General features: G+C 38.8%; 1 protein-coding gene and 1 long non-coding RNA gene across 3 annotated transcripts in view; both read left to right on the forward strand.

The window, feature by feature from the left end:
- Positions 1 to 22,108, forward strand: part of mapkapk3 (MAPK activated protein kinase 3) — a 28,069-nt gene extending 5,961 nt beyond the window's left edge. Inside the window, exons 2-10 of the mRNA XM_008409622.3 lie at positions 4,241 to 4,380; positions 10,126 to 10,190; positions 10,575 to 10,654; positions 10,759 to 10,885; positions 11,059 to 11,134; positions 11,980 to 12,104; positions 19,437 to 19,522; positions 19,600 to 19,680; positions 21,382 to 22,108. Coding sequence (XP_008407844.1) covers positions 4,241 to 4,380; positions 10,126 to 10,190; positions 10,575 to 10,654; positions 10,759 to 10,885; positions 11,059 to 11,134; positions 11,980 to 12,104; positions 19,437 to 19,522; positions 19,600 to 19,680; positions 21,382 to 21,537 — 936 coding nt within the window. The 3' untranslated portion in view covers positions 21,538 to 22,108. The remainder of the gene's footprint in view (positions 1 to 4,240; positions 4,381 to 10,125; positions 10,191 to 10,574; positions 10,655 to 10,758; positions 10,886 to 11,058; positions 11,135 to 11,979; positions 12,105 to 19,436; positions 19,523 to 19,599; positions 19,681 to 21,381) is intronic.
- Positions 12,686 to 14,969, forward strand: LOC145551747 (uncharacterized). 2 transcript variants are annotated; one of them, XR_014087640.1, is made up of 3 exons: positions 12,924 to 13,179; positions 13,971 to 14,157; positions 14,486 to 14,969. It is a non-coding gene; the product is annotated as an uncharacterized LOC145551747 (long non-coding RNA). The 2 variants fall into 2 exon arrangements; XR_014087639.1 differs by having other exon boundaries at positions 12,686 to 14,157.

Raw genomic sequence — 22,108 nt, forward strand, 5'->3', positions numbered from 1 at the left:
AATATTTCCGAAGCTGCTGTTGCATATCTTGCATGCTCTACCGTTAGTAGCTGGTCTTGTTAAACAAGTTAATCAGTCTCCCAGGTTTTGAGGACAAGGCTCATCTTGGTTGAAAGCATCAGGAGATTGTACGAGTAGCATGACAGCTGACATTGTTTTTAGTCTGCTCTAAAAGAAATTAAAGTCTCAGTGTGAATTATTCATATATCTGCCTTTAGATGATGGAGCCAGACTTTATTCACTGATGGTTCTGTTTAAACCAATTTTAGAAATTTTACGTTCAGCATCTTACAGATGTATTTATTCCCCTGAAACTTTTCCCCACAATGTGCTTTTACATTAAAAGAACAAACTTCAATCCCAATGTAATTCATTGGGATTAATCAACACTAGAAAACTAAAGCAGGATGCAGCATAATTGTGACTTGAAAGTGAAAACACATACTGTAAATGTTTTTTTAAAGTTATGAAGAAAAAAGAAAATAAATCTTGGTGCGCAGTTGGATTCAGCCTGCTTTCAGAACCGCCTTTTACAATATTTACAGCTGCGTGTAATTTGCCGCATGTTTCTTACAAGCTCTGCACATCTAGAGATTGAACTTTTTAGTTCGAGGGCGAGGAATAGGTTTTTTTAATTAGCTTGTATTGTTTGACATAGTGCAATGCGAAAGCAAACCGCAGCTACTGAAATAGTAACAAAGGTTGCAATTATAGTTCCCAACTGAATCGAGTCTAGAATAGCCGGACTATGAGGTGTGAAAGCACCCTTACTGTCCAGAAAATACGGTACTTTGAATAAACACTATTTTATGTTTAGAGTTGTCTGTCATAAGGTGAACCTTGTACCTTTTCTTTTAAAGCCTCAAACAGATTGTCTTCCTGGATTACTGCTTCTTTACCTGGTTTACCGTAAACTGGACTACAACTTCTTCTCCGAATTTGACTTTGTTCTTGCCACTCGACCATAAAATCCAGATCAGTAGAGAATAGAACTAATAGTTGTACCATCGACAGATTCTTCCACCGGAACCATGGATCTCTGCATCTCCTCCTGAGTTACTTCAGGCCTCTTGGTTGCTTTTCTGATTAATGCTCATCTTGCCGGACATGACTGTCCACCCAGGACAGTCCTGGGGTTTCCAGGACTCTCCACCTATACAGGTAGACAGTCATGTCTTTGTTAGGTTTGGAGCTTTGTCATGCTCTTTATGCCTTCAGATGATGAGTTGAACAGTGATGTTCAGAGCTCGGGATATTGTCTTCCAAACCTAAATCTGGTTTAAACATCTTCAAAAGTCTTTATATTGACTATAAAAGACTTGTGAATGGCCTGTCTCTCTTTTTTTTCTTTTTTTTGCTTAATCAACCCTCACAGATCGGATGTTCAACCCACGCTTTGTTGTTCACTTTATGAGTCCTGCTTTATTGGTAAAAGGTTGTAAAGATAAACCACAGCTTTATGAAGCTGTACACACGGCCTCGTCGAACCGCGCCGATACTTAATAGCGCGTAAACATCTCCGAGTGGTAGTGTGTGCATGCGTGTAATTAAGGTTCTGTGAGACGTACCGGGGCAATTAAAACGAGTGAAGTGATCAGGCAAATCATGCTTCTCGGTGCGAGTTAAGCCTCCCTGACACACAGACGGGTTCACTTTATGAGTCCTGCTTTATTGGTAAAAGGTTGTAAAGATAAACCACAGCTTTATGAAGCTGTACACACGGCCTCGTCGAACCGCGCCGATACTTAATAGCGCGTAAACATCTCCGAGTGGTAGTGTGTGCATGCGTGTAATTAAGGTTCTGTGAGACGTACCGGGGCAATTAAAACGAGTGAAGTGATCAGGCAAATCATGCTTCTCGGTGCGAGTTAAGCCTCTCCTGACACAAATCAGACGGCTTTGAGTGCTGGGACGTTTTTGATTGGTTTATGTGTTCAAAGTCCATCATGAGATTAGCTTGCCGTATTCTCTCAACGTTCTGCTCCCTCCCTCCCCACGGTTTTTGTGGTACGTTTAATTCAGTTTTATTATCCCCACCCCCCCAATCTCTTCCTATCCAGGAAATTAAGGAAAAACCTGCTGCTCAGACTGAAGCCATAAAGTTATAAAGAACACAATTAGAAACAAAACCTGCCCACTGCTTTTTTGTCAAAGTCAGCCTCAAGTGGGTGAAGCTAAAAAAGAAATGAGACACAGAGTGTGTTGGATCGGACAAGTTTAGTCAGCGGAAATCCTCAACTTCTTCTTTCAACACCCTGCTCCACTTGATCTCTTGACTTCCTCCTCAGCTTTAGCCAGCTGAAACATGGCCTTACACCAGCTAGGTGTTGTTTTGTGACATTTTGGGGTTTCCAGGAAGTTTCCTTTCTTTCCGTTAGTAGCTGAATGTGAAAGTCCTAAAATAGTCCCCTTTTTTTTCCCTTTATGGTTGTTGTTTCTAAAGAGATAGAGAAGTGAAGACAGACAGGGGAATATGGAACGAAGAACCGGGCAGTAAAGGCGTTACCGAAGCAGGCGCTCGCTGCTAGCAGACTGCGCTCGCTGCTAGCTGACTGCGCTCGCTCTTGGGTCACCTCAACAGTTCGACGCCATTTAACACAGCGCAGATTTATGTTGTGTGTCTGCCACGTGCTACTCAGTCAAACTGTGTGTGTGTTATGAACTGCAGTTTATTTGGCCTCGTGAACAGCATATCACTCCATCACTGCTGCATCCAAAAATACTCTCTGACTGCATGCGGTGTCCAAGTCAAACACCTGCTGCGCACGTCTACATGCGAGCTTAAATGAGGGTGACCGCGTCCTGCATCTGCATGTGTCAAACACACCCCACCATCTGAACGAATGACCTTAAAGGCGACACACGTGCTCAGCTCAGTACTGCTAACTTGTGGAGCGCTCGCTAATTAGCCTATTCAGCTTGGGGCTAAACAGGCTGTTTAGCAAACTTTTTAGGAAGCGTACTGTGACACTTGACTTCATTAACTTTAATGAAAAACAACAGCAACAACAACAAAAAGATTAAACAAAGGTGAACTGAAACACCCAGCACACCAAACTCCTCACGCAAGCAGCAAGCATTGACGGATCACCTGTTTCTTAGTTTTAGGTTTTAGGAAGTCACGGTTTGAAACCACACACGCTTTCTCTCTGCTTCTCCGTTTCCTTTGGGACGGCCCCAAGGTTAGAACCTTATGTTCATAGCTGCTTTATGCGGGTCAGTGTTTTACCACATTAACCAATTTTGAAGCCATCTTGCCTTGAGTTAATGCTGGTCGAAGCAACAACAAGCTTTTCTACCTACAGCACATTATTAAAAGCTGAGTTCTTATTAGTTATCTCATTCTGTTTGACATGTGGCAATTACATACTCTTATGACAATTTCTATTGAAAGAAAAACAAAACAATTCCCCACATCTAAAAGTTCATTAAATTTAAACCTTTACTAATGTAATCTTTTTCTCACCAATTCATACCAGTTTTCATCTATGCATGTTTCTGGTAAAGCCCTTAGTTTGAATGCACTTTCTTTTTTAAGGAAAATGTTTATTTCATGATTTTTCCCTCTCAAGCGTAAGAAGGCATGAATAACACATGAGAACAGCAGCTTAGAGACTTTACAAACCAGGACCCTACCAATGCATTTAAAAGCACGACATGGTGAGCCACTGATTTAACACAGTAGTGTAAAGTTACATTCACAAAACATATTTTTAGAGGCATTTAGATAATTACAGTTATACCTGCTCTTATTCTGAACAGCATTGCAACTCCGATCTTTGTACAGCAACCCCCTTTCTCAAAACAACTGTAACAGGAAGTAGTTATTCGGCTTCCATTAGCAGTGAATGGAAGCAGCTGAAAGTCTCACTGGTTTGTTTTATTTGTGAGAATTTAAGCATTATATTGATGACACTGGCCTGTTTTACCACTAAAACTTTTAGTCCATCTAGAGTTAGTTGTCCCCCAACATGTCACTCCCCCTTAAATGCAGCGACATTTAAGAGACAGTGACAAGCTCAAGCTTGCTAATAATAATAGCATTAGATGCTATACCCACAGAAACAAGCAAACAGACAAAAACAGACTTTTGTTTCAGTTTTTTATTCACATTTATTTCCAGACTTTCTTAAGGACACCTGGCTTTTCTACAATTATAGCATCTTCACCCATCTTCATAGGCTTTAGTAATAACTTAAAGAAGTGATTCTCACTTGTTCCATGTCTGTTAACCCAACAGATTCTCTACGACAGTCCCAAAGCCAGACGGGAGGTGGAGCTACACTGGCGAGTGTCTGGTGGGCCCTACATCGTTCGCATCCTGAGCCTGTACGAGAACATGCACCACGGGAAGAAATGCCTGCTCATCATCATGGAGTGGTAAGATGACACTTTACAAATGTTGACCTAACTCAGCTTTGTACGCACCAATACATTCAATATTTATAATAAAATAAAGTCAGAATTTAAAAGTTTTTTAAAATGACAAACGTACTGTGATAGATATTTTTCCGTAACAGATTTCTTCTAACTTTAGCTTTTTTTTCTTTTTGTTTGGTCACACTTTAAACAATAAAACACATTTTTATGCCACAGATGCACTTTTAAAATGATGATTTCATTTATTAAGGGAAGAAGCAACCGAAACCATTGTGGCTCACTGTAGAAAGAAAAATTGAAAGTAAAGCAAAATCGGAGACTTGTCATTAACCACAAATCTGTAGAAATCCAAACATATGAAGCAAACATGAGACACTGGGGAGCTTTCTCAGGAGTGGCCAGCCAACCTCAAAACGCAGACCGATGAATCATGGAAGAGGTCGCAAAAGAATCCAGAACAACATCTGAGTTGATGTCAGTATTCATGATTCAGCATTAGGAAAGAGTCTCTGCAAAAATGGCTTCCATGACAAACCAACTCTGATCAAAAGATACAGCTGGATGATTCCCAAAACTTCTGAGAAGGTAAACAGGACAAAAGTTGGTGTTTCTGGACATTAGGTGTCTTGCATAAAACCGACACAGCTTTTCAGAAAAAAGCATGGTGGAGATTGTGTGATGGTCTGGGACTGGATTGCATCTTCAGGACCAGAACGACTCGTTGTAATTGAATGGACCACAGATTCTGCTCTCTGACAAAGTCCTGAATGAAAACGTCCGCCCGTCAGTTTGTCACTTGAAGCCCAAGCACACTCTCCGAGTTTTTTTTCTTCTCACAGCGCTATATTGTATTAATGTAGTTTTGTATCTCCTCAGCTGAAAGTCATGAAAAGTTAAATACTTTCCTGTATCTAACAATCCCAGATCAAAAATCTAAAGAAAAACCTGCGGCTCTCATGTTTTTACGCTGAGTTTATGTAGATCCCCTTGTCTTCTAGAAGAGCAAATGACTGTCTTTCCAGACGCGAGCCCCATTACCTTCGATTCGCTCACACTGGTTCGAAGCATTTGCTTCAAGAATACTCATGTCATTGCAGACTTAACAGAAGATTTCTGTGTGTGGAAGCTGTGAGAAAAGATAGTTGTTGTTTTTTTTTTGTCAATAAGAGTAGAGAACTCATCACAACTAAAACCCATCCCATCTTGGTTTTGATGGTTAAGCATAATTTTAGAGATCAAAAGCAGGCAAGGAGTGACTGAAGGGAAATGACCGTTTCTGTTCTAGGGAATTTGACACAGCAGCTGATCATTGTAACCACTTTTAGTTACGCCACAGCTCTTTGCTACTTTTTGTCCTCTCACTGTCTGTGTGTGTGTGTGTGTGTGCGTGCGTGCGTGCGTGCGTGTGTGTGTGTGTACGCGTGTGCAGGGAGGTGTGAAGTTGAAAGGTCTGAGTAATGCTGCATCGCTATTGATTCAGAAGCGTGTGAGTGAAGGCCTATCAAAGCCCGGTATCATTTCCACTGTCGCTTCATGACCTTTAACCGCTGACTAACACAGCCGGGCTGTGACAGGTTGAGATAAGGCTTCAAATAAACAACACATCTTTACCTCTGAACTCAAAAGAGGAATCAGACTAAGAAAAGTTTCAGTAGCTCGTTTTCCTTCAGGCACAGAAACAGGCCAGGATAGAAAGTTTCCAAACAATACAAACTTTTGGTACAAGTCTCTAAAACTTCATTTTTTTTTATTTTTTTTTTTATGGAATTACATTTAATAAATCCATGTGCAGACATAGCAACCTGTTTTGTGTTAGTTATCTCATCTATGCTGTATATTTAGCATATCTGTTTGTTTTTCTGTAAAGCTAAGCCCTGCAAATTTTGATTCTGATTTCAGCTTGAAAATTATAAAACATAATTACATGATGAGAGCAACAATCCTGTTGTGAAGAGTCACTAATTATTTATATCAGAAGTAGAGGCCATATCACTTTGGTTTTACTAAGGTTTTAGAGATTAACTAAATGAGAATATGGTTGGTATTTTAAATTGTCTTTAGTATTTTGTATTATTGATGATGGCAAACTAAACAGCAGTCTTCATGTGTACATCTTGAAAATGTAGCTCCTTTCCCCAACTCAGCGTTTTCTTAAAGGATTATAGTTATTTAAAATCCAGCCTGATTAATGACACGTCGGTGATGAAAGCTTTAAAACCAAATGGAGCCTTCTTTTTATCTAATTTGTGTTTCTCTGTCAAACCCTAATGGAATGGAATGGAATAGAATAGAATAGAATAGAATAGAATAGAATAGAATAGAATAGAATAGAATAGAATAGAATAGAATAGATTAGAATAGAATAGAATAGAATAGAATAGAATAGAATAGAATAGAATAGAATAGAATAGAATAGAATAGAAATACTTTATTTATCACAGACAGGAAATTACTGAATGAACAGTAGATATGTCTTCACATGTGGTATAAAATACTGTTTTACAGTTTCTATTGGCTTATAACTCTGTGATCTCCCTGACTTCAAATCGAACACAAAATTGAGGTTTTATTCACTCAGTAACAACTTTTACATTGCAGAGTAATGTAATGTTGTTCATGTTATGTTGTGATACGCTGCAAAAAAGAAAAAATAAATAATTACGTTGTGTAGTTTCTAGTGGAAATATCTGAGTACACTTGAAATAAGAGAAAACCTACAAGTAACTCAGAAAAATATAGGAGCTTGTCTTAAGGCAGTGATTTCTCAATACTGGCAAATTTTTTCACTTATAACATGGGAAAATGTTTTGTTTTCTATATTTTTCTAACTTGTTTTGAGACGTGCGCTTTTTGCAGTGTAGTGCTTAATTTGGTGCATTCGCTGACTGGAAAAGAAATGTTTTTTGGGGCTTTCGTCCACCTGTCATCAGTCAACCTGAAAGTTAGCTAATTCCTGTCAAACTTCCCATTTCTCTGTGCTTCTCTACAGTAGGACTGTCCTCAGTCACCACCCAAAATGTCAACATTTAAACAGCAACAGCTTTCACATCTGCTCATTTTGTGTGTGCGCGTGGATGCGTGCGTGTGTGTGGGTGTGTGTGTTATAGGTTAGTTATTTTTTGACAAAGAAGAGAGTGGCTACAGCTGCTCTAATTTGTCAATTAAGTTTCATAGCTGCAACTAAAAGAAGATTCCCTGCTGGGAGGACACTGCAGATAGTGAACCAAAACGCACTCACAGTCACACTTGTCCTTCACCTATCTGCTCATCTGTAAACCACAAAAAGAACACACTTATTAATGCTCACAGATCCACCCAGCAATGATAACGGACACACTTTGCTCAGCAGCAGACGGGAGTTTCAGATATCAGTCACTGAGCGGGGGAGAGCAGACTTTTAAGTGATCTTGGAACATTTTGGTGACGTTATACTCAAAACTTTCAAATAACGTGGCTGTATATGCTGGGAATGATTTGAATCTAAAAATAAAACTGTAAACGAGTTCAGTAATCCTTGAGTAAAACGTTATCTGAAAACGACAATACATATCTTGGGTGGTAAACGAGGTCGATCATTGTCTAAGACGTTTTAGTTTCCAGAACGTGTTGGAATGAGAGATGCTTCCGTCTCTCTGCCAGTAATTAAAAGCTACTGGTTTTTCATGAGTCGGCTCCGACTGGTGATCACCAGACCCGTATGAGTTTTGTAAAAAAAAATCTGATAAATGTTGGAGACCTAATATCATCATTTTCTGGTAAATTAAAAAACACTCCCACTATAGAGAAACCCACAGAACATTTTAGGCTTCTATAGTTGATGCTTGTTACAGTACAAAGCATTTTCTGGCACTCCACAAAAAAAAAAAACAATCCTATTTTCCTGTATGGTTTGAGGTGCCTTCCTCCAAACACTGACTGGAGAGTTTTAGGCTCACACTAAAGACAAGCTGAGGGGCTTTGATAAAATCTTTCTATTTTTAGTCTCTCATCTTGGCAGAGATGCCATGTGAAACCAGAGGAGGAGTGAATTCCTCAAGGGGGAAGAAGGACTCATGAAAATGATAAGCAGAGACGAGGGCGGGGCTTACAAATTCTTATGTGTGTAAAAAAAATGTTATGTTATTGTTTTGTTGTTTCAAGCTGAACTTGTGCAGCGTGTGAATCTACGCGCTCGTTCTGGAACGCGCCTGGCACGATGTTTGTTTGTGCTTCCAGCTTGGTAAAGTTCATGTAAATAAGCCACAACACCAGCCAATTACAGAAGGGTCTTTTTTTTATCCAATCAGAATTCAAGCAAATCAAAATATGACACCAAGCTACAGACATTAAACAAGAAAACTTTTTACAACTTTGAAATTTTGAAATTTAAGAATATTTATTATAGCACACAAAATATGCTTACTCATCATTCTCTATTTTAGGTGATATTTCTATCATTTATTTTAGTTTTAAACATGACTAGCATTTCATAGCTTGTTTGGTTGATCACTTTAAAATCATTTAACTGAACTTTAAGACTTTTTTGAGTGTATTGTCAACTACCCAGTCAAATTTGCTCTCATTTTTTAAACATTTTTAACACAAAAACACAAGACTAAGCAAGCTATATGGGGAAAGCCCTGCATCAGATGGTCAAAAGCCTCGTCCACCTTTAATCTGTAGGGTTTAAGATGATGTTTGGCCCACAGATCATAGCTGTAACACTCGTGTTTACGGAAATGTTTGAACATTCTTCCACGAGAGCCTCTGTGAGGTCAGACACCGAAAAGGTGCTCATTCGGGTTGAGGTCAGCTCTCTGTCCAGGTCACTCAGGTTCTTCCACGCCAAAACCCGCTCACCCATGTTGTTTGGGTACCTCGCTTAATCTCCCCGTCCTCAGTCATTGTGTTGGAACAGGAAGCGGGGCCGACCCAAAACTGGTCCCATAAAGTCTGGAGCACAAAATTGTCCAAATTGTCTTGATATGCTGAAGGATTAGGAGCTATTTTCACTTGACCTGAACAGCCTGAAAAACAACCCAGGCCGTAATCCTCTCTGCTCCAAACTTGGAGTCAGACGAGGCATAGAGGTTTGTTCCTCCACGGAAATGTATCCGATGGTCCAGTCTCCATGGCAACCTGGGTCCGGGCGATATGCCTCAATACCTGTCACGAAATAAGCGTTTCATATCAGTCGATATTGACAATTGTCAATTAGTTTTTTGTTTTAAATATATGAAATACAGCCAAACTGATGACGTGACATTTCCTGTTTAATCCACAACTTTCACTCCACGCCATTGTTGTTTTTTTTGTTTGTAAGCAGTTAGGTACAAGTTACTCAACAGGTTGTTACTAGGTAACCAAAAAAAAAAACGAGTGAGTTAGTTGAACATTTTTCCAGACATATTATCTGTTGATATTATGTGTATGTATATTGATTTATTGCCCGGCCCTACTTACACCACTGAGACCCACTTGGGATGTTACTTGAATGCATCTGCTTCACCATGGAAACCCACGGCAAAAAAAACAAAAAACAGATTTAAACATTTCCTTCACTCATCTTATTCCAGTATCTTTCAGAGCTACTAAAGAAACTATTTCAAGGGATTTCGAATCAGTAGAATCAATTACAATTCTTTGTTTTAAAGCAAACTGGTTATAAAAAAAATACATAATCTCAGTGCCTATTAAGGAATAAATGAGACTTTATCATTCTGTCGTAAAAAGCTAACAGTCATGAATTGATCTCTGTTTATCCAGTATGGAAGGAGGAGAGCTGTTCAGCAGAATCCAGGCCAGAGGAGACCAGGCCTTCACTGAAAAAGGTGAGAGTAAATGACCACATCAGACTCTCTCTCCTTAGATGGCATTACCCAGGAAAGGACAGATCCGTGGAGTCAGATGCACTTCAGCCGAAAGCATCGGATGCACCTCTTTAAAGCTAAATCACGAGAATGCAGCTGCCACTCTGAGTCATCTTTTTTAAAAAAAAAAGCTAACTCATGTGTGAAGTTTAAATTATTTTAAATCTTTTGGTGTGAAACAATGTAAGGTCACATGGGTTCATCTGCGTCGGTAAAAATAGGAAGTGAAACTTCCACCGAACATCCAGCTTAAACCCAAAGCGGGCCTGCGCTCCACCTCTTCATATCCTGCCGTACCCGATCCGCTTCTGGTTTGAGAGAGTCTGTTTATGTGTTTCCTCCCAGAGGCATCTGAGATCATGAGGGACATCGGGACCGCCATCTCGTTTCTCCACAACATCGACATCGCCCACAGAGACATCAAGGTGCGTAGAGGTATCCAGATGAGAACCTCCAAATCGCAAAAAAATAAATAAAAAATACACGTCGTAATCTCTGGCTCCTTCCACTTCTCTGCTCGCATCTCCAGCCGGAGAACCTGCTGTACACCACCAAAGCCAAAAACGCGGTGCTGAAGCTGACAGACTTTGGCTTTGCGAAAGAGACGACGTTACATAACCCCCTGCAGACGCCCTGCTACACACCGTACTATGTGGGTAAGAGGTTTCATTACTTTTTTTTTTCTTTTCTTTTCTTTTAGGTGTGTAAAATGATATCAGGAGTTTGAGTTGTTGCTTCAAAGCAAAAAACAAAACATATTTTTCTGTCTGATAATGTGAACTGTTTTATGTATTCTGTGTTTATGTTTTGGTGTGTTATCATTGATAAGCTCCTGAGGTTTTGGGTCCGGAGAAGTATGACAAGTCATGCGACATGTGGTCTCTGGGCGTCATCATGTACATCCTGTAAGTACAGAGACAGTAGAGTCAGGGGTTCTTTGGGGTGAGGGTGGTGATAATTTAAGCTGTGCTTTCCAGTAATAGTTACACCTGTCGAACTTTTTCGCTTGATGAAACTGTTTTCAAATAATTCCACAAATAAAGATCTGGAAAATGTGGCATGCATTTGCGTCCAGTGGATATTTTGTTGAACCCCCGTTTCACTTCCTGTCCTTTCGGTTTTGTCTCTACCACACCTAGCAACAATCCATTTTGACCATTCTTTTTCTCCCCCAATCCACACAGAATTTCTCATTCAGATTTGACAAAGATTCTAATTTGGATCTGGACTTTGACTAGGCCGTCGTAACGTAAATACCCTTCGATCTGAATCATTCCATTTGCAGCCTCAGATGTTTTCTCCCGGGATTTCCCTGTATTTATTTTTTTCCCATTTGTCTTCTGGTGAACTCCGTTCTCTGCTGCCACCACCGTGCTTTGGTGTGGAGGTGATGCGTTCAGGCTGGTGTTTAGTCTTCCACCACAAGTAGCATTCTGCATGTAGGCCAGAAATTTCCACCTTGGTTTCATGCGACCATGTCTGCCATGCCCCGTATTTTTGAGACAAATGTCACAAAGAGCTTCCTGTGCTGTGAGATTAAATTACAGTATTGCACACAGCTGTCAGAGTATAAAAACGCACCACACAATGTGATGTTCCAAATTATATGCATAACATTTGTGTATGTAATGTTACAAAAGGTTAAAGAAAATAAATCAAGGCAATGGTTACTTTTGTAAGGTACTGTGGATACAGAAGTGTATCGGAGGCAGATTAAAAAACGCCCGTATCTGTTTGCCTCCCCTGCTAGGTTGTGCGGCTACCCTCCTTTCTACTCCAACACCGGCCAAGCTATTTCCCCCGGGATGAAGAGGAGGATCAGGATGGGCCAGTACGAGTTCCCTAACCCGGAGTGGTCCGACGTGTCGCAGGAAGGTAGGAGTTCAAACGCCAAAGCGGATCTGTGGCAAACAAATTCAAAAACCTCCGGAATCACCTGAACTGATGAACATGAGAGGACACGCAGACCAAACAATCCTCAACACTTAGACAGGGAATTAGAGTATATGAACAAAAAACCCCTGAAGGATTCTTTATCTGTGGTTTTTTTCCTATGTAAAACAGACAGCACATTCTATACCTTTAGTCATGACAGTTTTTTACTAAAGCGAGCAAACGAAGTTTTAAGGAAGGTTATGAAACCTATTACTCTCACCTTTGTGTGGAGTTGACCTTATTCTGAAGCAAGCCGTGCCAGAAACAGGAAACCGTGGGGCTGCACAGAGTGACTCTGCAGCTTGGCTGGGTGGCCTACTAATTCACACAAAGGAAAACTTTAGTCAGGTGACCGGCGGTCGTACACACCACACAAGATAACATCTCAGCTTTGACAAATCGGACTGCTTTGCATCTTTGTCGCGAGTTTCAAAATAAAAATAGACCCGTGGTTCTGAGTGGTTTGCGTGAGATCGGCAGTCTTCTTCAGCTTAAACCATCTGGCCTCCATAATATGGAAGTAAATATGTGCCATCAGAATTTGAATAAAAAATGCATCTGAAACTTGAATGTTGTATATTTGCGCTTACTTTTTCAATTTGAAAATTAATTCAGAATACAATTTTGACCTAAAAAAAAATTCAGTGTCATTATTTGTACACGTTTGCAATTTTCATTTGTTAAAAAAATTCACATTCCTATTTCAAAGTGATGAAATTTTCAATATATATATTTTTCAGTGTTAAAAAATTTCAGCATATAAAAAAATTCAACTTTTAAAAATTCAAATGCAATATTTTCAGTGTCCTAAAAATTCAACTTGCTCAAATTCGCTGTCTCAAATTCAACATCTAAAAATTCGCTGTACAAAAATGGCGAGGTTACTTCAGGTCACAGACATTAGCAATCGTTGTCAGATTTCAACACCCAGCCAATCACATGACCTAAGCGTCATATTGAAGAAATACCAGCATCACCGAGGCTAGCGACCATGGAGGCGAACGCAAACCCAACGGTGAGTCTATGCTTTCATATTTCTGTAGTACATTTTATTTTGCGCATGAACTTTGATACATGATATTAAAGCTTGATTTAAAACACGGGTTTGGGCCGTTGTTAATCTTACGCCATGTAATGCTGGCATATTAGTTCTCGCTACCTGCTAGACCTCCACCCTCTTCTCTTGGCTGTCCTACGCCCAATTTTCCCCTGTTTTATTTAAAAAAGGAATATTACTTGCGCCAAGTCTAGTATCTTTAAAGATAACTGATGGGTGGCGACTTTCTGGGTTGTTTGTATGTTGTCTTAGGTGAGACTGAGACAGGCAGTCTTAATAAAAGTCGTAATTTTCCAGGACATGCTACCGCTAATGTAGAAGCTAATATGGCTGCCTTGTGTGCTTCAAGGAGGGGCTGTGAACTCTACCGACATTAATTATAACCACAACCCCATTCTGTTCATCTACTGTATTGTTCATGTGACTTCATTTATGAATAAATTTATACATTTATGGTCATTATAGCGTCATCCAAACTACTGCTTCTCTTATCTATTAATTTACATTCTTTTACTTTGCGTTACAAAACGTCGTTCTGTTACCTAGCAACATTAGAAACAACCTCCTTTGTTTTTTCATTTGATTTTAACTCATTTTGAAGAAAATATATGCTTGCAAGTACAGCTGTTAAATTATTTTAGATTAAATATCTTTAATTTGATTTCTCAATACTGACCTACTGATTTCAAAATAGTTTTTTTATTTTACTGACAATGTTTTTGACATTTTTTTTCTTTTTTCTTTTCAAGGAACATATGGATCATATTTTTGATAGACTCCATGATCGTTTGGAGCCATTTCTATTTCTACAATTACAGATGGTCCAATCAGTTGGCCACAGGTGAAGAAGCAAAGTGATGACGGTGACGACAACGATGATGTCTTGGAAGCAGAAACTGCAGGTGACAGGGTTTCTCCATCAGTTTCTCAAAGAAGGTAAAATGTCTGTATAAACATTTGGCCAATGTTTGTTATTTTGAGAATGATAAGACGTGCAATACATACCAGCATAATACACTACATTTATTTTGTTATAATCATGACTTACAACACTGCACAGATAAAGCTGATAAAGCTTTTCAGGTTGATTAGTGAACATGGCAAAAGGTATTCAAATGATTTTTGAAGGATATCACATTCATATTCATTAGTTTCTTAGATGGAAAAGACATTCGCATAAAGTCATATCTCAAAGTCAGCTTTATGAATGATTCCATCTACAGGAAACTCACCATGTATCTAAAAAAAATTATACTTTTCCTAGCATTTTCAGACAATCTGCACCAGCTCATGAGATTTTGGGTTGGCTGGGAGGCTCCATGGCAGGAACTGAAGCCTGAAGTAGTGCAGTCAACTGGACCAAACCACATGGCCACTTCATCCACCTGCAGTGAACGTTTACGCCTTCCAAGCCATTATTCTACCTACCAGGCTCTGTATGCTGACATGATGTCTTAAATCGGTTGGGACTGGCTTTGGTCTTCTTTGAGAACTCAGTGCATTGGTGTTTCATTTGTTCAATAATTGCATTTCAATATGGCAATTAAGTAAAATTACAAAGTCATTTTATTATTAGCTTCTTTTTTTTTTACAAATACTGTTCATCATTCACCGCAGTCTTGACATTAAGTTGTGTTCTTTGAAGTGACGACTAAGTACCTGAAATGTTTGTCAAGCATCCCTGTAAATCTTAAATGTTAGAGTAACTATGTTCAGAGTTTCTGAGTCAGCACTGTTTGTACAGGAAATATGAAACGGAAACTGTTTTTATGCAATGTTTTATTGAATGTTCATCTATGCTTGAAGTATTAGAAAATAAATGACATAAACCAAACTTAACTTTTCCATTCTTATAATGCAAGAAAATTAAGGTCCTACACAACTGTACCTACTAGGTTCCTTTTGAGAAAAAAAGAACAATCAACTCACAAATTTAGAACATTTTAGTTCTTTAACATGTCTACCATAAAAGCACCATGATTCACTTTTCCAAAGCACAAATTTTACCTTTGTGGTAATATGATCAGCACTTAGCTTTACATTTCATAAATGCTGGATTTTGAAACTGGACAACTTTCACAGAGTGAAGAACTGTTCACAAAACAGAACTGCAGCAATATAAATGTCACAACCAAAAGACAGTGATGTGCCTTTTGGGTTTACTGCGTCTCTTAAGTCCATTTGTTCGTCAGTCAGTTGCACATTTGAATCTGGTACTGTGACGTTTGACTCTTCCTGAAGAGGAAGCCCGCTCTCCTCCCATTCAATTTCGGGAATCTACACCCTGGAAAACACAAAGAAGGGATCAAGAGAACTCAAAATGTACTTGATTGCAGATTCCTATGTAATAAATTAAATGAATGATAGTGTACATGCTACACATTAAATTATCCAATTAAAATGTACCTCTGTCAAGGCACTGTGGGGTTCAGGAATTGAATGGTGTGTAACTTAATCAGAATTTGCTTTTAATTACAACATTAATCACAAATTTTAGCATAGCTCAAACATTCTTTGTAACCAAAGATATATTTTGGAGATACAAAGTAGTGGGGATTAAAATGATTTTAATAAGTTAACAGCTGTACTTGCAAGCATATATTTTCTTCAAAATGAGTTAAAATCAAATGAAAAAACAAAGGAGGTAGTTTCTAATGTTGCTAGGTAACAGAACGACGTTTTGTACCGCAAAGTAAAAAGAATGTAAATTAATATATATCAACACTTGTCAGATAAGAGAAGCAGTAGTTTGGATGACGCTATAATGACCATAAATGTATAAATTTATTCATAAATGAAGTCACATGAACAATACAGTAGATGAACAGAATGGGGTTGTGGTTATAATTAATGTCGGTAGAGTTCACAGCCCCTCCTTGAAGCACACAAGGCAGCCATGTTAGCTTCTACATTAGCGGTAGCATGTCCTGGAAAATTACGACTTTTACTAAGACCGCCTGTCTCAGTCTCACCTAAGACAACATACAAACAACCCAGAAAGTCGCCACCCATCAGTTATCTTTAAAGATTCTAGACTTGGCGCAAGTAATATTCCTTTTTTAAATAAAACAGGGGAAAATTGGGCGTAGGACAGCCAAGAGAAGAGGGTGGAGGTCTAGCAGGTAGCGAGAACTAATATGCCAGCATTACATGGCGTAAGATTAACAACGGCCCAAACCCGTGTTTTAAATCAAGCTTTAATATCATGTATCAAAGTTCATGCGCAAAATAAAATGTACTACAGAAATATGAAAGCATAGACTCACCGTTGGGTTTGCGTTCGCCTCCATGGTCGCTAGCCTCGGTGATGCTGGTATTTCTTCAATATGACGCTTAGGTCATGTGATTGGCTGGGTGTTGAAATCTGACAACGATTGCTAATGTCTGTGACCTGAAGTAACCTCGCCATTTTTGTACAGCGAATTTTTAGATGTTGAATTTGAGACAGCGAATTTGAGCAAGTTGAATTTTTAGGACACTGAAAATATTGCATTTGAATTTTTAAAAGTTGAATTTTTTTATATGCTGAAATTTTTTAACACTGAAAAATATATATATTGAAAATTTCATCACTTTGAAATAGGAATGTGAATTTTTTTAACAAATGAAAATTGCAAACGTGTACAAATAATGACACTGAATTTTTTTTTAGGTCAAAATTGTATTCTGAATTAATTTTCAAATTGAAAAAGTAAGCGCAAATATACAACATTCAAGTTTCAGATGCATTTTTTATTCAAATTCTGATGGCACATATTTACTTCCATACCATAACCTATCAGACGATCTGTCTCGTCTCGTCTTTCTTTTTTCCGACCTCAACCAGCTGATCTCCTTTTACCCAACAATGACAGCGGATGAGTCAATCCCCTTGTTCTTTTTTTTTCTTCTCATTTAAATCCCGCTTGAGTTGATGCTTTTGTTTTTACAATCCCCAAACCATAACAACACTCCAGTACACACACACACACATATATATATATATATATATATATATATATATATATATATATATATATATATACATATATACATATATACATATATACATATATACATATATATATATATATATATATATATGTGTGTGTGTGTGTGTGTGCGTGTGTGTGTGTGTGTAACACAGGAGATGAAATGTGTTTCATCTCCTGTGAAACACATTTTACTATGCAGTTTATAATCAGTAAATGGAAAACATAATAATCAGATTAGCTCTTTACTGTATTACCGTTAAGACAAGCAGAAAGGTTTTTTTATGAACAAGAAATTTTAAACCCATTTACAGCGGTGTGCAAAAGTATTTATACCCCTGAACCTTTTTGCGTTTTCACATTACAACCACAAACTTTAAGATGTTATGTTTGGCTTTTTATGCCTTTGACCGTCACAATGTAGTGCATAATATGACATAGAATGAAAATAGCACACCCTTTTCAGTTTTTTTTGTTTTTTTTACAAATAAAAATCAAAATGTGTTCCATACATTTCCACAACGATTATACAATCTAGTGCAACGAACTGCTTTCATAAGTCACCAAATATGTAAACAGACTCCAACTTTGTGTAGTTTTTGAAGGCCCCAAATGAATGTTGGAGAACAACCATTATCCTGAAGATTAAGGGACACTGTGGAGATGTAAAATAATCAGCTACTTTAGCAATTGATTACTTGTTAACTAGCTAAAGAAAACAAAGTCAATTTGCTAAAAGAACGACTTACTCGGTCGTAATTAAGCCAAAACTGTAAAAAACAACAACAAAAACACATATATTTAGCATTTTTAAAATAGGCCGTTTTTCTTTAAATATGTTTCCACTCAGAACCTCGTTTTAATCTCAACTGGTTCAAATTCTGCAGAGAAGAAAATCTCCTGTGAAACACATTTTACTATGCAGTTTATAATCAGTAAATGGAAGACATAATAATCAGATTAGCTCTTCACTGTATTAACGTTAAGACAAGCAGAAAGCTTTTCACATGTTGATGTTAGAAGTATTTTTCAGCTGCAGATGCATCTTTTGCTACATGGAATGCTATGTTGTTGCACTACATGCAGTAATCTGTTTTTCTTCTCAACAAAAGGAGCTCCATTTTTTTATTTGCTTGCACCTTTTAATGTATTTCTGACAGTGCATAAAAAGGCTTATGTGGTTCGACAAAAAATCTGCAGAATGTGACAAATTTATTTATGTGATTAATAGACAGATCGTCAGAATAATTCCTTATCAAAATAAGCATTAGTTGTAGACTTGGAAGACAAACATTCCAAATGTTGTTTAGTTAATTCAGTTGAAGAGGGCTGCAGGTTCAAAATATGGCTTTTACGACAGAGTGAAAAAGAGAAAGGCATAAGAAGTCCTATTTTCAGTTCACATCAAGCCGTGAAAAGCAAACATTTGGAAGAAGGTCCTCTTTTAAGATGACACCGAAGTGAAGCTTCTGGGCCCAGATCCCAGGAAAACTGGATAGTGTTGATGTTAAGATGGAGGAGGCTGGCCTAGTATCCCCTTCCAGCTGGACGACAACTTTAAAATACTTGTAGTGTGACAGTTTGGACCAAGGTATATTGATGAGTTAGAATGGCCTAGTCAAACTCCTAAATCAAAATGAGAATTTGTTGCAAAAATCCTGAAAACTGACTTTTACAGAGGCCTTATTGAAAACAAGCTAATAGGTCTGGTTGTGTAAAGCCGATGGAGATGCCGGAAGGCGACTTTGTATAGAGAGGCTGAATACAATTGCAAGTCACACTTTTTAGATCTAAATTAGATCAAAAATTATGGAAACGTAAACATCACGTTCCTTCTGATTCAAAATGACTTGCTGCTTTGTATAAAGGAGTGTCATCTCCAACTACAAACCCAGCCTCTTTCTGCGGTCCGATTAGTTTGACTCGCCAGTTCTGCTGATGCAGAAAGCCTCGACGGGTGGCTTCAAACTCAACTGCCCTGGATGCTCAGCTTTTTCTCATCTGTGTGCCTTCTTGTAACTAGCCCAGTGGTTGCAGTTCCAGCTTAGTCTGTGGTGCAAGTTTTCTTGTTCCAAACGTTGGTATACGGTTTTGTTGAAACTCAAGTTGTAAGGTGATTCTGCCCTACTTACTGGAAATTGTAGAAGTAGGCCACACTGCCCCTCCCAGAGAGACAATAATTCACTTGTTTACAGCTACTAACCTTATAATAATGACAATGCGTTTCTTTTTTTCTTCCCCCAGCTAAAGATCTGATCCAACAGCTACTGAAGACGGACCCGAACGAGAGAATGACCATCACTCAGTTCACCAACCACCCCTGGATCAACGTAAGCAGCTGACCCGTAAATCCCTTCCCGTTAATCATGTGTGTGTAAGTGTTTGTGTGTGTTTCCCCGCTCTGCAGCAGTCCATGATGGTTCCCTCCACTCCGCTCCACACCACTCGGGTCCTGAACGAAGAAAAGGAGCTGTGGGAGGATGTGAAGGTAAGCTGAAGAACTGTCAACACTGACACCTTCTGGTCAAACTCTGCCATTACAACCTAGAGACGTAACTAAAAACTAAAGCTGCTAATATGAATATTCTTGCTAGCTAGCTAGTTTTTTTTTTTGCATCTGTCACGGGTAAGTAACTTGAAATTTGTCGCCATTTTTCTGGACAACGTTTGTCTTCGTTATTGGCTCATTTCTATTGTCAACCTGTACAAGACTATGTGCATTCTGTGCAAAAAAGCTTGCCGCTGTAGGGGTGAATGAAGGCTGTAAAGAGCGTTTCAAAATATATTTTCTTCAGTAAATTTCTGTCATGATGCAGGTCTTAAATTTCATTCATAATGATCTTTAAATTTGAGCTGGTAAAACCTGCAAAGACTTCGATTTAATAAATTACGTTTAAGTAAAAATGTAATTGGCAGAGAAACAGTGAACCCTTAATAGATGACAGAGTTTGACTCCAGTTAAGTTTTTTGTCACACTCCTCATCTGCCACTAGATGGAGGGAGAGGCTCGAGCGTTTTTCTTTCAATTTGTTCTGTTAACACTAGTCATGCGCCTCCTTCCAGCTATCTCTGTTTGTTATACACAGACATAAGACGCTCCGTGAGCGTCACACAGGCCGGATTCGACACGTATTGAGCAAAATGTCCAATGTAGATTTGCACATTCCGTCACAAGCAACCAAATGTGCGTGATAAAAAGTGAATAGACCTTTCTTTAAAATGAGAAGCTCACAATGGGCTTCTGTGTTGCAACTAACCACTGCTGTTGCGTAAAAATTAGGCAAACTGCACACAGAGGTGCAAAGCCAGAAGAATATTGTAATTCTTTTTATACAGGCCGAGTGGATCATGGCTGACGAACCGGAAAAGGCTGAGACTCCAGTTTCTCTTGACCTCAGCTTAGAGACCTTTGACCTTTCACCCAGTTTATAACCAACCTGTCCACTTTTTCTTTTTCTGCATATGTTTTTTTATTTTTTATGTTTTTTGCTACTAGAGTGCCTTGCAATGATTTTTTACATTTCACCCTGTAACAACCGAACACTTGTGCATTTTACTTGGATTTTATGTGACAGAGCAACAAAATATTGCATAATTATACAGTGAATAGTAAAACAAAAAACACAAGGCTTTTTTCTTTTCTTTTTTTACTTTTTGCAAATAAAAATGTCACATGTGGAAAAAACATTTTACAAATAAAAATGTATATAAACTATAAACTCTTTTTTAAAGACTTTGTAGTTGGTGTTTAGGTATTAATATTCCAGTCTTCAGATAACATAAAGCTATCAAGTGATATTTTCACATTTTCTATCAACTTTAAACATTTTTTAACTCAAAAGCACGGCAGCCGGCTGGATGACTGCCTAGCGCCCTGAGCACCGGGCTTAGCAAGTTTTCTGGCAGAGATCCTGATATTACATCAGACCGTTAACATTTTTAAAACCGAAACGTGGGCTTAGGAAAAATTATATTTAATTCCCCCTTAAAGGTCTGATAATATAACAAATAACTCATTGGAAAGTCTATTCCCATTTATTTAATATGACTGTACACGTTTAAAAACTGACGTCTTACTGTCTCCCGAAGGGAAAACATTAGTTCCAGTTTGAGAAAGTACCAAAGTAATTAACTGCTTTGTTTGCCACCTCGAAAACCACAGTCAAGCCTTCCTCCTTGTCTCTCGCAGGAGGAGATGACCAGCGCCTTGGCGACCATGCGTGTGGACTACGACCAGGTGAAGATCAAGGACCTCGACACATCCAGCAACCCTCTCCTCAACAAGAGGCGCAAGAAGGCCGCGGCGGGGGGGAAGAGCGGCTCCACCGTCTGCCAGAGCCAGTGAGACGACGAGGAAACTCTGTGGAGAGTCCTGACCGAACAGCATCAGCCGAGGAAGAGGAGCTGCTTCGGACACGGAGTTAGGAAGCGCCGGATGACGTTACTCAGAGGGCCGGTCTGAACCTTTGAGACTGGAAGTTGAAATGCACCCTGGGAAGAATTAAAGCTGGACATTCGTTCCTGTCAGTGGTAGAAACCGACAGCTCTGCTCGCTGTGGGTTTGTCTGTGTTAATTATTTTTATTTGTGGATTTTGTTTCTTTTTTTTTGTAGCACTAGGTGTGCAGACACGACGTATCTGCGGTGATATTTTTGTGTATTTGAATGTCTAAAACCTCCTTTGGAGCAATTGTGAAGATCACAAAGAAGCAAACTGCGCAGAGAGAGAAAGAGAGACTGAAGCACTCCTCATTGCCTGTGTTGTCTTAACTTTGTCCTTGGCTGCTTTCCTTTCAGAATTAAAGCCCAGTCTCCCGCGACTGTCCCGTTATTCAAATGTAGCCTCCGTATTGACCTACAGTTCTATTTGAAGAAATATTTTTCACTGAAGCAGCATTAAACATAGCGTCATGTTCA

This window comes from Poecilia reticulata, chromosome 5, assembly GCF_904066995.2.
Source record: "Poecilia reticulata chromosome 5, P_reticulata-male-v2, whole genome shotgun sequence".
NCBI lineage: Eukaryota > Metazoa > Chordata > Actinopteri > Cyprinodontiformes > Poeciliidae > Poecilia > Poecilia reticulata.